This window comes from Salmo trutta, chromosome 27, assembly GCF_901001165.1.
Source record: "Salmo trutta chromosome 27, fSalTru1.1, whole genome shotgun sequence".
Lineage (NCBI taxonomy): Eukaryota > Metazoa > Chordata > Actinopteri > Salmoniformes > Salmonidae > Salmo > Salmo trutta.
The window spans coordinates 22744144-22760658 of record NC_042983.1 but is presented as its reverse complement, the minus strand read 5'-3'; the positions used below and the strand labels follow the sequence as shown (position 1 = coordinate 22760658).

At 45.4% G+C, this 16515-nt stretch overlaps 1 protein-coding gene across 4 annotated transcripts in view; it reads right to left on the bottom strand.

The window, feature by feature from the left end:
• ep400 (E1A binding protein p400) overlaps positions 1-12711 on the bottom strand; it is a 35613-nt gene extending 22902 nt beyond the window's left edge. For 2 of the 4 annotated variants that reach the window (XM_029717273.1, XM_029717274.1), the window contains exons 1-23: positions 12546-12711; positions 10416-11762; positions 10197-10304; positions 9981-10062; positions 9612-9725; positions 7532-7914; positions 7131-7430; positions 6852-7037; positions 6602-6742; positions 6423-6501; positions 6280-6329; positions 6127-6181; positions 5923-6012; positions 5658-5771; positions 5309-5499; positions 4946-5123; positions 4693-4829; positions 4263-4432; positions 3884-4058; positions 2396-2532; positions 1637-1823; positions 1307-1476; positions 946-1124 (exon numbers count right to left, since the gene is read on the bottom strand). In XM_029717273.1, coding sequence (XP_029573133.1) covers positions 946-1124; positions 1307-1476; positions 1637-1823; positions 2396-2532; positions 3884-4058; positions 4263-4432; positions 4693-4829; positions 4946-5123; positions 5309-5499; positions 5658-5771; positions 5923-6012; positions 6127-6181; positions 6280-6329; positions 6423-6501; positions 6602-6742; positions 6852-7037; positions 7131-7430; positions 7532-7914; positions 9612-9725; positions 9981-10062; positions 10197-10304; positions 10416-11729 — 4540 coding nt within the window. In that variant the 5' untranslated portion in view covers positions 11730-11762; positions 12546-12711. Of the gene's footprint in view, positions 1-94; positions 374-945; positions 1125-1306; positions 1477-1636; positions 1824-2395; positions 2533-3883; positions 4059-4262; positions 4433-4692; positions 4830-4945; positions 5124-5308; positions 5500-5657; positions 5772-5922; positions 6013-6126; positions 6182-6279; positions 6330-6422; positions 6502-6601; positions 6743-6851; positions 7038-7130; positions 7431-7531; positions 7915-9611; positions 9726-9980; positions 10063-10196; positions 10305-10415; positions 11763-12545 lie in introns of all 4 variants that reach the window. The other 2 variants (XM_029717271.1, XM_029717272.1) reach the window with 2 other exon arrangements.
• Between the last annotated feature and the right edge of the window lie 3804 nt (positions 12712-16515).

The following is a 16515-nucleotide window of genomic DNA, read 5'->3' as shown; positions in this document are numbered from 1 at the left end:
CAGAGAGGCCTGTTGTCAGAGCAGCCCGTTCTGTTGTGCCAAAAGTGGAGGGAGACATTGAAGGGAGGTGAGCGAAGGGGAGGAGGCCACTTACTAGGCAACCGTGCCTGGGCCTGGGACGTTAGAACCAGTCTCTGGGGAACCAGGCTGGGCTGGATGGCATGGGTGGGGCCTAGGGCCAGCCTGGGGACCTGGGCAATACCAGGCAGAGTGGGCTGGGCTGCGCCACAAAGAGCCTGGCCCTGGGCCACAGGGGGGGCAGCCCCCACCACATGCTGGCCAGCGGCGGAGCTCCCAGAGGATGCTACAGCAGACCCAGTGGTGCCGGTGGTAGGAGAGGTAGTCTGAGCTTTCTGAATAGCCGTCCCGGCCACTGTGAAGTACAAGGGGGTTTGGGATGGGCTAACGTGTCAGTTAATTCAACAGCACAACTCGAGGGTGGTGGTCCAGCAGTCATTTTTGGTTTATACCCATCTTGGATTGATAGGTTTAGAGTCAAAAGAGGATGTCAATATAATCAAATCTTCACCTTGGACTTCTCCGTTTAGGATAAATTTGGAGTAGTGAAATGTTGCTTTGCATTTTGCTCTGAAATGATGCTGATGACTATCTTTTAGTTACACATGCATAAACCACACCATTTGAAAATGTAATGGCGGTAATGACATGCAGGCTATGCATAGTTAGTTTAATTAACTTCTCTGAAATGCAGTTTTTAGTGTCTTGACCAACTCAAATCACACTCACGCTTTGCAAAACATTACATGGTAACGTCATGAGATTATCTGTGTGATACACATTACACAAATACTGTAAACAATGAACTGTAATTATTGTTTGATTTCCTTCATTAAGTTATTCAACTTAAAAACACCATGGAACACGTGTAAACCCCAGTGCATACCAAAGTGTAGCATTGTCAAGGGGTCTATAGGGAGGTCTTACCCTGTGTGGTGGTAGTGGCGGTGGTGGCCCTGGCTGGCTGAGGGGCAGTAGAAGTAGTAGTGGCGGTGGTGGTGGGGGGGGTGGTAGTGGTGGCTGGAGGACGCTGCTGACCCACAGTATTGGTCATGGGCACCAGACGGCCTTCTGGCTTAGTGCCATACTGCACTGGCTGGAACAACCTGTCAATCAAATCATAGACTCAATAAAGATCAAAGGTCATGCAACACAGCCGAGCGCTACTGATGCAACATAATAGAATTAGTAAATGTGATTTATCTTCCATTTTTGTGAGTAACAGAATGAAATCATCCATGTCATGTGTTTTAAGGTTTCCATGGGATGTGAAGGGTAGAGCACAGACCTCATGGGTTTGATCTTGCAGGGCTTGGGTCTGGCCGGTGGGTCCGGGGCACTGTGGATCTCCTCAATCAGCTGACGGGTGACTTTGAGTTTGGGTAGTACCTCCTCCGCCTCGTAGCGCGTCAGTCTGTTCTCATTACTGATCAGGTCGAACAGGGACAGGTCCAGGCTCTAGAAAAAGACAAAGGGAATACAAGTGTGTTTTGATTAACCAATCAAATCAATTTTATTCCACGTCACTCAGGTGAGCATTACTAATGAAAGCGAATAAACTGGATTAAACCTCCAGGTGTTTTAGCTGTGTGTGGTACTGGTACCCTCCTAGTCCTACCGTGCGTTGGTCCTCCTGCAGGGCTCCCAGCACCAGGGAAGGGGTGTTGTACTGCAGAGAGGAACACACGTAGGAGCTGCTGGTCTCCCTGTTGTTTACTAGGTCTGGGTGGTTACAGATCCTCTGCAGCTGCATCAGCACCTGCAGCACACTTACAAAATGACCAGTCTTCAATGCCTCCTGGGCTCTAAGGGCAGACAGAAGACAGAGCACAAGACATTCATAAAGAGGGTAAGTGAATTTAACATTGAGCAACAATGCTCCGATAACAAAAATAATAGGGCTGGGAATTTCCAGGGTTCTCACGAAACAATAATCTGTCTGTAAACAATTGTTGGAAAAATGACTTTTGTCATGCACAAAATACATGTCCTAACCGACTTGCCAAAACTATAGTTTGTTAACAAGAACTTTGTGGAGTGGTTGAAAAACGAGTTTTAATGACTCCAACCTAAGTGTACGTAAACTTCCAACTATATATATATATATATATATATATATATATATATATATATAAAAAAATCTAATATAATATATCTTTTTTTCTTTCTTATTGATAGTTGGGGGCATCAAAAAACAATATATCTTACCCAAAAAAGATTGCCATATGCAACTATCGATCCCCCCATCTAACAAATAATCATGCCTTTCCAGGTATAGAACCTGTGCTCAAATATTCAGTCCGAGTATAGAACTAAATACTATACTAATTACCATACATTAGGCAGAGGTTATGAGGTGTCTGGAGGGCCGACTCACCCTGGCTGAGTGAGGATATCTTCATACATGCTCTTCTGTCTGCTAGAAAGGCGACACTTGAGGATGTGTTCATACTTCTTAGGAAGCTGCTTCTCCACGTCCCTCTTACAGCGCCTCAGGATGAAGGGTTGGATCATCTGCAGAGGAGAAAGGATGTTAGATTGAATGGTATCTAGGTGTGAACAGCTCTGGTAAATGGGAATCCTACTGATGACCAGTGGCACTAATAAATGCTTAAAATTGGAAAGCAGTGACTGTACAAGTATCATGATATGTATATATACACATACATACACACACACACACACACACACACGTATGACGTCAGAGCTCTGGCTCTGCGCTTCGCAGCACTCTATGGGTTTTGACTGATAGCCGTTCTGAATTGAAGCATCTCGGTCGCCTGGTCGATCGCCCGCCCGATCCCTCCCGCTAATTGGGCAACTTTTGCTGACTTTTTGTTTGTCTGGGTGAGGGAAATGCTGTAAATGAAGAGGACTATGTATTTTTAAAGATGAGACATTGAGGATTATAATAAATACCGCTTTGATGTCATACAAGCCAGCAAAACACCCGTAAGTCCAAATGTGCACCTCACATACCCATATCATAAAACTCATGTCAATGTTTATGATCACTATGTTTGGTTGTTCTGAACAGAATGAGACGGTTTGTCTATTGTGAAGAAAATTTGCTGCAGCACATTTGCACTGTGAAAGCCCAATACTGTTATATGGTATTTTAGAACAGTCTGAAATGATGCCCACCTGACCCAGATTGTGATTTATAATGGACCGTTTTTGGATTGCGTAAACAGTAAGTGTGATGGCGGGGACGCAGGTTCCAAAAAGTGTGCCTGCTCTAGTTCTTATAGTTGAAGACTCTTCCAGTCCTAAAAGTGCATTGAAACTGCTTAGGAACTGTATACACATTGGAACGGTGTGTGGCTACTTGGAGACGCCAGTTAGTCCTCTCACTCAAACCCTTGTCATTTGTTGGTCATATGTCGCACCTACCCCACATTTTCCAGGAATAGTCTTATGTTACTGAATGTATCCAGAGTATTTTCAGATTGTTAGCAACAAACACAGTGAAAAGTACAGTAAATGTAAAATGTACATTACACTGTTGATTTTAGTCTTGTGAACTCACCTTTGATCTAATAATTTCCCCATAATCACCAAACTGTTCCCTTTCAATTGCTACCATGCTTATGCAGATACTATTCACATTTCTTCTATAAGAAACATTTCAATTTAGCCCTATGCATATAGGACAATGCCCACGAGAGTAAAGGGTTAAGCAAATATATCTTCTTTAATGACCAGAAACACTCATTAGGAATGAAAGAACCTTCAGATACACAATCACTTCACATCACAACTGAAAGCGCCATCACATTGATGGATATCAATGACTACTGACTGACAAACTCTCAACACACAAGCATTAGGAAGAAGAAGGGTTTGGTTGTAACCCTACACTTACCCTGTGTAGGCGAATTACCAGTTTGTGGCAGTAGTCCTGGTTCTGGTCTGTGCCTGGCTTGACCGGGAAGTCTGTGTAGGGTCTGGTGATTCCTGGCAGGAGGAAGTGGATCATGGTCCACAGCTCCTTCAGTGTGTTCTGGAGTGGAGTGTTGATGAGGAGGATCCTCTGCTGACTGGAATACAAACCACACCAACACATCATTTCATTTTGCTTCTCTTACTCTAACAATTTAAAAGCCCACACCACATAAGAGTTTAGCCTTCTAAACTGTCTAAACAAACTTTCATTTCATGCTAAGCTGAGACCAAAAGGCCTTCAGCAGACCAGTCTGTGTGGGGGTGTAACCATGGTGCCACCCTAAAATAAGAGTTGTTACCTCTTGAGCGCAAAGATGGTTTCCCAGTGTTTCTCTGACATGTTCTTAATGAGCTGCACCTCATCCAGGACCAGGTGCTTCCACCTCCTCCTCAGGAAATGGCTCTGGTCCTTCAGCAGCAGCTTGTAGGACGTCACACACACATGGAAGCTGTTGGTCTCCGCCCACCACTGGAGACACATCAACAACAAGTTATGGACAGACAGAAACACAAACTGGTAAACAAGGGCATTTTAAATAACAGCAGAAGCCAAAAGTGGTTGAGAAGAACATTTCAATCTTTATGGCATTCTATTCAAGAGAAGTGTGCATAATATATTGTCACATTTGGTGCTGTTGTCCTGCTCAAAGTCTCTCTGCTTGAATGGACGCAATATCATGGGGCTGTCTGTTGAAAAAGGTCCTGTTGAAACAGATCATTACTAGTTACCATTCTCTTTGCTCTGCGTTCCTGTCTGTTGCCAAGGTAGAGGAGGATCTTAAGGCCGGGACACCAGCGTTTAAACTCCATCTCCCAGCTCAGGATCTTACACGTTCTCACCACAACCAGATGGGGGCCCCAGATGCCTGAAAATGTATTTGTATTTAAGTCTATATGAATGTTTACGTGCATAAAAATACCTACATATTTACATAAATAAACAAAAGATAAGCATTGAATGAAGTCTTCAGCAGTAGATTACCCTCTTGACAGGCCAGATGGGCCAGGTAGGCCACAGTCTGCACAGTCTTGCCCAGCCCTGTCTCGTCTGCTAAGATGCCATTGAGGTGTTTCTTGTGGAGACTGGCTAGCCAGTCCACTCCAATCTGCTGGTACTCACGCAGTGATCCGTGCAGCAGGAAAGGAGCCTGGCTGCGGCCCTAAGATGCATAGCAAAGTGTCATAATGATTCCCTGTTTGTACATGTTAACCCACTAACTGTCCTCTTAAATATATATTTCATATATTACATTGTTTCCCCCATTTATCTTTCCAAACTCCTATCATTGACAAACTGGTTAAATGACAGTGAACGACCGGTTCAGTGAGAGATGTGATGACTCACAGAAGTGGTGGTCCTGGCACTGCCCTTGGGTAGGATGAGTTCTGTGGCGGCTGCTACCTCTGCTATGTCCTTCTTGGGCTTCCCGTCAGCACCAGGGGGGCTGGTCTTCTCAGAACCTCGATACTGGTCCACACTGAGCAGGGAGTCTATCACTACAGCCTCGTGGGGGGTGTCCAGAGAGGACTCCATCTCTGAGGGAACAATGACTACATCAGCACCACTGAGGGAACACCACCAGTCTACAAATCCCTTTGCTTTGAAACTAATAATCTTGGCATAGCAATGAGCATGAGGCACATAGCTAGACTGGAACACAGAGATGAAGTATATATGTAGAGTTTAGGTGCACCTTCAGCCTCATCCCTGCCATCCTCATCACTCTGTGGGGAAGGCTGGGGCCAGTCAAAGTTGTCAGCGTAGGCACCAGCATACTGTTTCATCAAAGCATCCAGCGGCATCTCAGCTGAGAACGATACAAGACACAGAAGAAAGGCTCAATAGACAAAAGATTAAGGGGCGCTTTTAAACCCTACATGAGTAATGAAAAAAAACAAAGGTAATCGGGAGAAATCGGTCACTAGTTATAGTAAGAGAAAACAGTGCATCGTGCTGACCATCTTTAGCCAGGTCTCCCAACTCTGCCTTCTGATCAGCTGTCACCTCCATGGCTTCCTGCTCCTCTATGGTGCTCTCCTCATCCTGAACTGTGAGAGAGAACAAAGACAAGATACAACATTGTAAACAACTGCTCAATGCAACAGTACACCTAAAATGATAAACCAGTAAAAATCTCTGGAGACACAGTTTTGCACACATACCTTCTTCTGCCAATGAAGTGCTGGACTTTCGCTTCCTTGTTGACATATTGGGCTCCTGTGAATGAGATTCATTTTGAATACACGTCCCTGCAAAAACCTGACTATGTGTCTGGACATTCTGGACAACCAGAGTGAGTCTGTACAGCCACCGACCTCTTTTTCTGCTTTCACTGCGGTTGCCAGAGCAGGTTTAACATCTTGTCCTGTGATGCAAAGAATAACCAATATATTCAAAACGACATTATGAAATTGATTGTTTTACATCAATTTCAAAAAGCTCTTGAATAAAGTCTCACCTTTACTCGTTGCTCTCTGCAGGCTGAGTGTTTTCAGTCTTTTCTCATAAATCTGGAAACGCAGTTTAATTTCCACAACCTGAGAGAAACCAAATGGAACAGTTGAAGAAGGACAGAGTCGATGACACTACAGGTCTAAGGACAACAATGGAAAAGTTTCCACATTAAGAGAAATGTACCTGCTCAATGTTGGACCAGAAGAACTCCACCTCTCTGGCGATGGTGCTAGCAATGTGACGGAGACGCAGTTCTTTCTCTTTCTTGGATCCCTCTTCCATCTTCTTCTGCTCGTCATGGTAACGGGAACAGGTGCGAACCAGCTGGGGAATATGCAATTATGATCAAGTAGTACTGAAACAATGTACAAGTACATAAGAATCACAGACATTACTTCAGTAAAAGTACAATAAGAGAACTCAGCCAGCATACCTTCTTGGCAGCAGCCATCTTCCACCTCCTCTCTTGGGCAAAGTCAGCTGCCATCCACTGCATCTCCTCCAGTAGGTAGTCCCAGTGGGATTTGGGCCGAGAGGACTCCATGAGCTTGGGCAGCCTGCTGGCTGACCACTGGCCCTCTTTCCTCAGCTCAGAGATACGCTGGTGCACCTGGCTCTCCTGGGTGGGGGAGTCAGAGAGAGGTCACATTATGAGCAGCCGGAAAACAAAAGCACTTGCAGAATGATCGGTTCCTCAGAAGTAACACCTCACCAGTTTGGCCTGTTCAGCTTGTTTGTCATGTGAACTCCCTTCTGATGACTGCATACCCGAACCCTGACCAAAGCCTCCCATTTTGACTGTGGAGGTGCCGTTGGGCCCGGCTAGTTTGGACTGTGTGGCAGGGTTGATGTTGGACCCAGAGGGGCGGAGGGGGCCAATTGTGTGGGGGGAGGGGAGTGAGTTGGGGGCGTTGAGGGGGGCAGGAGACATTGAGGGGTTGGACAGAGAGTTGGTCATGATTCTTTGGCCAGGTTGGTTGGAGTCTGCTCCAGGACGAGTGAGGGCCACAGTCTGATCAAGGGAGGAGAGAGAGAGAAGACAAAACATTGATCTACAAACCTATGAAAACATCCAAAAACATGCGATGTTTGGAAGCTATCCTCTAGACTCACGGCCTGTGCTGGCTGCAGCATGAGCTGGGGCTGCTGAGGCTGCATTTGGAGGTGAAGACCAGACTGCATCTGCTGCTGGAGCTGGGCCTGGAGCTGTGTGTGGGGGTTGACTGGAGCCATGATAGGGCCAGCCCCCTGCACCTTCACCTGGAGCTGATTGGCGGCTTGGGCTGAGCTCTCTACAAGTAGGGGCTGCTGAGAGAGAGCCATGGGCAGGACTGCCATGGGGAGGGCGCCCTGGGGCAGGCGGCCTGGCAGCTGTGGGGGAGGAGTGTGCAGGCTGGCTGCATTCTGCACCGGAGGCCCTTTGGACGGGTCATACTGTGGCTGGTTCTGCTTCTGCCCGGGGATCTGGACTGTCTGCGGGTTGGGGGGCATCCCGCCTGGAGCACAGTAAACAAGTCATAGGGAACACAAAGGGATGGAGTGGAGAAAGGATAACAACATGTGGCTGTGAGTTAGTGTTGCTCTGTGGTTCCTCGATCCAAGTGTTGTCATGTCATACCAATCCTGCTCTCTCTGAAATGAAGGCCTGTTAAAAGATAAAAGACTATACACGGTGCAGATAGCGAGGGACTGAGCAGTAGTCAGGCCAGAGGGCCACATGTACCTCATACGTAAGCCATTATTTTTCAGTACTGACTGAACGTGATCATCAGATTCTAAAAGGAAAGTGTTTACAGCTCCATCTATTGTAACAGCTACCCAGAACGTATGAATTGGATGTACGTTATTTGTCAACAGTAGTGTAGTTCTTACTGTTGAGGAAGAGTGAAAACTAAAATTATACAGCACAATGATTACAGAAGAAACAAATCAATGTGATCATCTACATGTTCTTCAAATAAAATACTACGTTTGTTAATGCAAAAATAAAAACATTCTCTGTAAAATGTTAAGAGAATGTGATTAAAACAGCTAAACTAATCATGCATAAACACCTTCAGCAGAGGGACTGAGAAGAAAGGTTTCCAAATCAAACTAAATAGAAAATACAGAAGAAAAAAAAATAAACGCGCAATCACAAAAACACCTGATGTTGAGCATGCATGAAGCAATGTAGTTCTTTTGTGGAACATAGAACATAGCAAAGCAGAGAAGTGAGCAGGACACACATGGGATCTTGCAGACAGCAGGCCTGGGCTGAGCATAGCTGTGCACCCTGACTAAGCAGCACTTGTCTTACCCCTCCCTGACCATCACTCACATCACCTAGACCACATCAACACCTGGACCTGACAGACACACTCACACGCCAACCTGTGACATGTCATGACTGCACCAAACCTCATCTACCCGGCTCCCCTTCTTCCTGCTACGACTGAGGGAAAGAGGCCAAGTCAGAACGATATGCCATGGAAACAGATGGGGGAAACCAAAAGGATGAGCATGATGGAACAAGTAAACAACAGATGCTCTTGATGACTGACAACTGAACATACAATTGAGATGCATTGTGAATCCATGTTGACAACGCAAGGACAGACAACGGAGGGGGACAGGGGTGCGGGATACGGATGGATGAGAATGATGACGAGTATAAAAAAGGAGGAACAAAAAAGCAATCATTAAAATGAGCAAACATGCCCCACTGAAAAGAGATGAATTTTTTCCAGGGTTCCTCCTTTCTCACTTTCCGTGATCCGCTTGCGAAATAGCCAAAGCTCCAACGGCACAGGAAAGTCCGTCCAATCAGACGATCGAGAAGAACAAAACTTCAGAAAAGAAGAAACGGATGGAGACGGATGATCAATAAAACAAAAGTCAAATCATAAGACATGGCATCTTCCCCGTGAGAGGCTACTCCTTTTCTTCAGACTTGTTTTTTAAAAATCTTCTTCCCCATTTTAGCCCTTGGTCTAGAGAAAAAGAGCATGCTGGGAGAGCTAAGACTGAACTTCCTGAGGGTCTGCTGGGGTGTCTGTCCAGCGGATGGATGAAGATCGCTTTGTTGATACTGCTTGGAGGTTTTCGTTGGAGACGATGGGACGTTGTTGGAATTCAGTTTGTTTCTTTGGATTAAGGACACGTCCAGCAGCATTGAACAGAACACAGAACGGCCTGGTAGTAGCACTCCTACCTTGCGCTGTCGGCATAAGCTGCTGGAGTGGAACGCCAGGTGATCCTAAAGCACCAGGATGCTGGAAAATCATTCCATGGCGACCAACTTCAATCCGGGACCTCTTAGCCTGATCTGGGATTTAAAACACACAATACCCTCATAACGGAAAAAAGACACTCGGCAAACAGCAATGACCTTCTGTACACCATACAGACCACCTCTCCTTCCTTGGGTTAAGACTTCTACACACAGCGCTAGTAGAAGATGGCAAATATCTAAAAGCAGAAGCAATTTAAGGGAAAAAAAGAAAGAAATAACAAAAAGAAAGAAAAGGGAGAGTAAACAAACCAACAAAAGAGCCACGGGAGTGTGCCGTCCTTGCCTTACCTGCTTGTGCCATTGCCTGTTGCCTCTTAAAGGCATCCATGTCCCCTGAGTTTGTCATGCTGCCAGCTGCTCCCTGGTGCACCTGAGGAGACATTTCCAAGGGTTAGTAAAAGCTTGGCAATCTAAAATAAAACATTTAAGAGAGACAAAGATAATCAGTTCCATCCTCTCTACGTAGGGGTTGCAGTCATTTGGTGCCCCATCACCCTTCTCTACCTGGAACTGCTGCTGGGAAGAGAATGCTGCTGAAACATTGGGTGGAAGCTGTGTAGCTATGGCAACTGGTGTTCCAGCCTGTCCATCCTTTCCAGTTACAACCTTGACCTGGGAGTGGCACAGAGATTTGAACTAAATTCATATAGCCTATATACAGGATAAGAAGTAGAGACATTCTGAATGTATGACATGATAGATCATTCAATTCTGTAACAGTACCTCATCATTGATGACCTCAGACTGCTCCTCCTCTTCCTCTTCCTCCTCAAGGTCAAGGTCATTCTGTCTCAGGTAAGTGAAAAGCGGGACGCAGGGCTTCTTCTTGAAAGCCAAATAGTCCATCATGTTCCCCTGGAGGTGCTGCAGGAAGAACAGCTCAATCAGGTAGTCTTTGAAGACCTCCTTCAGACCCTCCATCTTCTTAGTGTGGTGCTCCAGACACTGCTTCCTCAGCTGGGCCACTTCTGGGTTTGAAGGTGCAATTTCCTCCAGCTTTTTGGGTATCTGTTTCTTGATGGACCCCAAGCACATGCCGGTAGGGGTGAGAGGGGTATTGGGGATGCCTTGGGGAGGGTTAATGAGGGAAGGGCTGGAGGGAGGAATGGTGGAGGGCATACTGAAAGACACTGTGGTAGCTGTCCCCACTCCAGTTACCATACCCTGTGAAGTCTTCTCAAATATCATGGGACGCGCCAGCTGCCCCTGGATGATACTGCTGATTTGAGGTGGCAAGTTGGAGGTGGTTATGTGGCCTGAGTTCCCCAGTGTGGGCAAAACAGTCCCACTGGCCACAGGACTCTGAGGTCCGAGGTGGTGGATGGTGCCTCCCGTCTGTGAGTGGGGCTGGGACAGACTGCGTTCACGCACAGAGCCTGGCACCCCTGGGGAGGCCAGCTGCACCTGCCCAGCTGTGGTTGGAGTTAGCTGCGTCAGCCCTGTCCCATCTTGGTAAACAAAGTGTCCACTTCCAGGCGGGCTGCCAAGACTGATTTGTCTCACAAGCATGCCAGCATCAACAAAGCGTGTTGGGCTCTGTCCACACAAACCCAGTCCTGTTACAGGTGCCCCTGGTCGCTGGAGGGGGACTGGGCTGTGCTGAGTGGGACTTTGTGGCTGCATGGATTGTGGCAGAGGTGAGGTGACCTGGATATAGGACGGGGCAGGCTCAAACCTCCACTGCGGGGCCGTGTGCTGGAAGCCGGGAGAGCCTGGGTTCTGGAGGGGGAGTGGGGTGAGGGTGATCTGTTGGTTGCCCGTCACCATTTGACTGACATTTTGTAAGGTGATGTTCATGTTCTGGCCTGTGACAGGGCTGCGGCTCATTATTATCTGGTAGTTGGGGGACTGGGGGCCTGAAGGGCTGGCTGCAGATGCAAACGTGGTCACAGTTGATTGTGGGTGGTTGGCTGTTGCCTGCTGTTGAGTAACTGCCATGGTCTGCTGCTTCTGGTGATCTTCTGCTTCAGATCCAGTGGTGGACTTGGATCTCTGAAGTTGCCGTTGCACATTCTGTGGTCCACTCCCATGGTGCATTGCGTAACACTGTTACTGTATGGGAAACAATACCTGTAAAGGATAGACATTCAAATCATGTAACCAATATTGGTGATATTTTATATTCCATCTTAGTCAATCAAACATTGACATATTCTTTGTAACAATGACAATCAGTCACAATTTCGCACATAACTTCATGATACTGAAACATTACAATTGTTTTATTTTGAAAAGCGCTTGGCAAAATGTCATGATGAGTTTCATCACACACACGCTAGCTAGCTAGACATTCACTGTTAGGCGAGAGACGCAGTTGAGCATCTTGAGTGACAGCTATAGAGCTAGTTAGCTAACCATTGTTGTTGGCAGAATTTGACAGGCAATATAGCAATGCTATTGAGCTAACGTTAACTAGGTAATATTAATAGCTAGCTACCTGTCTAGCTTATTTCGTGTTATGTCATTAACTAGCTAACACCACCGTCATAACCAGCCGCACTGATTAATAAACCATAACGTTACGGCTGTAACTACAGCTTTTCAAATTAGCTGTAGCCAGCTAGCTAAATTATACTAATTTTGAACGGCCTTGTCCTACTAGCTAGCTAGCTCAGATATGATATCGCTAGCTAACATTAGGGTTTAGTATGATATTAGCCAATGCAACTCAACGTTGTCCATGTATGGATGAAATATGTACGGTGCTTAGAATATATTTTTGGAGAAGTCAACTAAACGTCCATATACTTAACACGCGAAAGGCCGAAATGCCGCTCCTTCCCTCCGATAGTAGCGTGCTAGCTAATATGTTAGCCGCAGGGTAAATAGACATCACCGGATCTTGTTACTTACAGCAAATACAACTCCCGCGGTAGTCTCATCAATCAAAACGTATTCTTTAAAACAAAGACAATAACTATGTAGTGTAAATACTGCTATAGAGCAATACTACACTTAATGCATTGGACATATTTCATTCTGAAACATGGCGGTGGCCACCTTATTTTTTTCTATCTATTCCTTGAAAAACCGGAAGCAGTTCCGTTTCAAAGGAAGTGAACAACCCTGGACTCGTGCTGATTGACAGGAATGTAAACCAACCCCTCAACATACAATAGAGTAGAGGTGATTTCTAGTACCTCTATGGGCGCATTGCCCTTAACCACAAATAGCTTAGTCTAAGGAACTTTAAATAACCTAGCTATAGCCAATTGATTCTCTCATGCTACTTTATTATATTAATTGTTTATATTTTGTATTCCCTAAAACCAACTGCAAAACATGTCTTTGCACTATAAAGATGCTTCAAACTCAATACATATCGTCATGAACTAGGACCATTCAAAATATTGTAATAGCTTTAACTTCCATCTCCACCTACTAATGCCTCACATCAAAACATGCCTCCTCTGTACTGTAGTTCTGGATTTGGTCAAATGTTCTGCTGAGCAGCTGGCAAGTGTAGAGTACAACAGAAACATCCCACAAAATGTTATTGACATTTTATTTTAATCACTCATCTCATATGAAACTGATTTTGGTAGCTTGGTTTTGGTGAACAAGAACATACAGTCAAAACAATTACTCAATATATTTACAAAGACATTTAAAAGGTGCCTCATTTTTATTTCAGAAAGCTGATACCATTGTCTTTCAGAAATAGGTAAATTCAAATGTATAGCCACAGGCAGTAATATAAAACCAAACACAAAAAAAGCCCAGAATTACACAAAATCGTACTAATAATAATTACTCTATCCGGTGATGCCTGATAAATCCAGTAGATTAACAGTAGCATACTACCGGCCTGGCAGAACATACTGTAGCATGACACACAACCACAACACACACTGCTCTCAGAGTGGAGTCAGACAGAACCACCCACAATCCTCTTCTTCTCCCTAGTGGTACTAAGCATGTTGGGTGCTAGTCTGTGGGTTGAGAGAAGCTATATCAGTGGTCTTGTCACTGAGCATGTTTTGTTCAAAGTGCTTTTGTGTGTCATCAGCGAGGAGCGCCATCTTCACAGAGGACAGAGGGACACCAGAGGCCAACATAATGAGAGACATTAATACTTAATATCTTCAAAGAAATGTGTGTGCACGTGTGTGCGTGCGTGTGTATCTATAAGCTACTTAAATGCACTTATGTTGTCGATGTCAGCCTGCTCTGTGATGGTAAGGAACTCTCCATGAGCAGCAGGGCTTTGTGGTATCTCTTGATGGGCACCTGGCCACAGTGGAACATCTCATCTAGCGCTGCTGACAGCACCTGGACACCAGAAACACAAACACTCAGCTATTAACATTGATCTTACAATATTATAATCCCATCATAAATACTGCTGTTAAAGTAATATAGTAAAATTATATTTACAGTATCTACTATCCATCATATACCCTACACTATGTCCAATGATTCTACTATATAAAACTGAAGACCACTATAGAAAGACAGCACATAAAGGACAAGACAGGGACCTATCGTACTGTCCAGTGAGAGAGGAGGCATTACCATTGTCACAGTGTGACTGTAGATTAGTTTCACAACAGTGGTGTAAAGTAATTAAGTAAAAATTCTTTAAAGTACTACCTAAGTCATTTTTTTGATTATCTGTACTTTACTATTTATATTTTTGACAACTTTTACTTTACTACATTCTTAAAGAAAATATTGTACTTTTTACTTCATACATTTTCCCTGGCAACCAAAAGTCCTCGTTACATTTTGATAGTCAAATTCACGCACTTATCAAGAGAACGCGTGGTCATCCCTACTGCCTCTGGCTTGGTGGACTCACTAAGCACAAACGCATCTTTTGTAAATAATCGCTGAGTGTTGGAGTGTTCCCCAGGCTATCCGTAAATTAAAAAATAAAATTAAAAAAAGGTGCAATCTGTTTTGCTTAATATAAGGAATTGTGTTTTATACTTTTGATACTTAATTATATTTAAAACCAAATACTTTTAGACTTTTACTCAAGTAGTATTTTACTGGCTGACTTTCACTTGAGTAACTTTCTATTAAGGTATCTATATCTTACTCAAGTATGACAATTGGGTACTTTTTCCACCACTGTTTCTCTGCAGTGATGTTGTGGTCCATCAGCCTCTGCTTGTTGAGGAGGAAGCTCTGCAGGTGGGCGTTGAGGGACCAACAGAACGTCACACTGCTCTTATACATTTATTTCAGCTTCTACAACACTACATAAAGGAGAAATGACTTTAATTCAATACACTTTATAAAATGACCATTAACAGGACTATTTGTTTTTCACATATCAGTTAGTAGAGGAGCATGTGGTCCCATGTCTCACGCTGCTTGACTGTAGATGAGATGATGGACATTCTCTCTTTCTCCCCTCTTTCTCCCCTGACCCATCTGTCTATCTCCTCCTTTGAATTCCATGCTGTCACAATCACCAGCCCATTCAAGCTTAACATCCCTACCATTTATCGCCCTCCAGGTTCCCTTGGAGAGTTCATCAACGAGCTTGACGCCTTGATAAGTGCCTTTCCTGAGGATGGCTCACCCCTCACAGTTCTGGGTGACTTTAACCGCCCTACGTCTACCTTTGACTCATTTCTCTCTGCCTCCTTCTTTCCACTCCTCTCCTCTTTTGACCTCACCCTCTCACCGTCCCCCCCTACTCACAAGGCAGGCAATACGTTTGACCTCATCTTCACTAGATGCTGTTCTTCTACAAATCTCACTGCAACTCCCCTCCAAGTTGCCGATCACTACCTTGTATCCTTTTCCCTCTCACTCTCCTCCAACACTACTCACTCTGCCCCTACTCAGATGGTATTGCGCCGTTGCAACCCTCGCTCTCTCTCTCCTGCTACTCTCTCCTCTTCCATCCTATCATCTCTTCCCTCTGCTCAATCCTTCTCCAACCAATCTCCTGATTCTGCCTCCTCAACCCTCCTCTCCTCCCTTTCTGCATCCTTTGACTCTCTATGTCCCCTATCCTCCCGACCGGCTCGGGCCTCCCCTCCTGCTCCGTGGCTTGACGACTCATTGCGAGCTCACAGAACAGGGCTCCGGGCAGCCGAGCGGAAATGGAGGAAAACTAGCCCCCCTGCGGACCTGGCATCTTTTCACTCCCTCCTCTCTACATTTTCCTCCTCTGTTTCTGCTGCTAAAGCCACTTTCTACCACTCTAACTTCCAAGCATCTGCCTCTAACCCTAGGAAGCTCTTTGCCACCTTCTCCTCCCTCCTGAATCCTCCTTCCCCCACTCCTCCCTCTCTGCGGATGACTTCGTCAACCATTTTGAAAAGAAGTTCGACGACATCCGATCCTCGTTTATTAAGTCAAACGACACTGCTGGTCCTGCTCACATTGCCCTACCCTATGCTTTGACCTCTTTCTCCCCTCTCTCTCGAGATGAAATCTTGCGTCTTGTGACGGCCGGCTGCCCAACAACCTGCCCGCTTGACCCTATCCCCTCCTCTCTTCTCCAGACCATTTCCGGAGACCTTCTCCCTTACCTCACCTCGTTCATCAACTCATCCTTGACCGCTGGCTACGTCCCTTCCGTCTTCAAGAGAGCGAGAGTTGCACCCCTTCTCAAAAAACCTACACTCGATCCCTACGATGTCAACAACTACAGACCAGTATCCCTTCTTTCTTTTCTCTCCAAAACTCTTGAACGTGCCGTCCTTGGCCAGCTCTCCTGCTATCTCTCTCAGAATGACCTTCTTGATCCAAATCAGTCAGGCTTCAAGGCTGGTCATTCAACTGAGACTGCTCTTCTCTGTGTCACGGAGGTTCTCCGCACTGCTCTCATCCTTCTAGACCTATCTGCTGCCTTTGATAC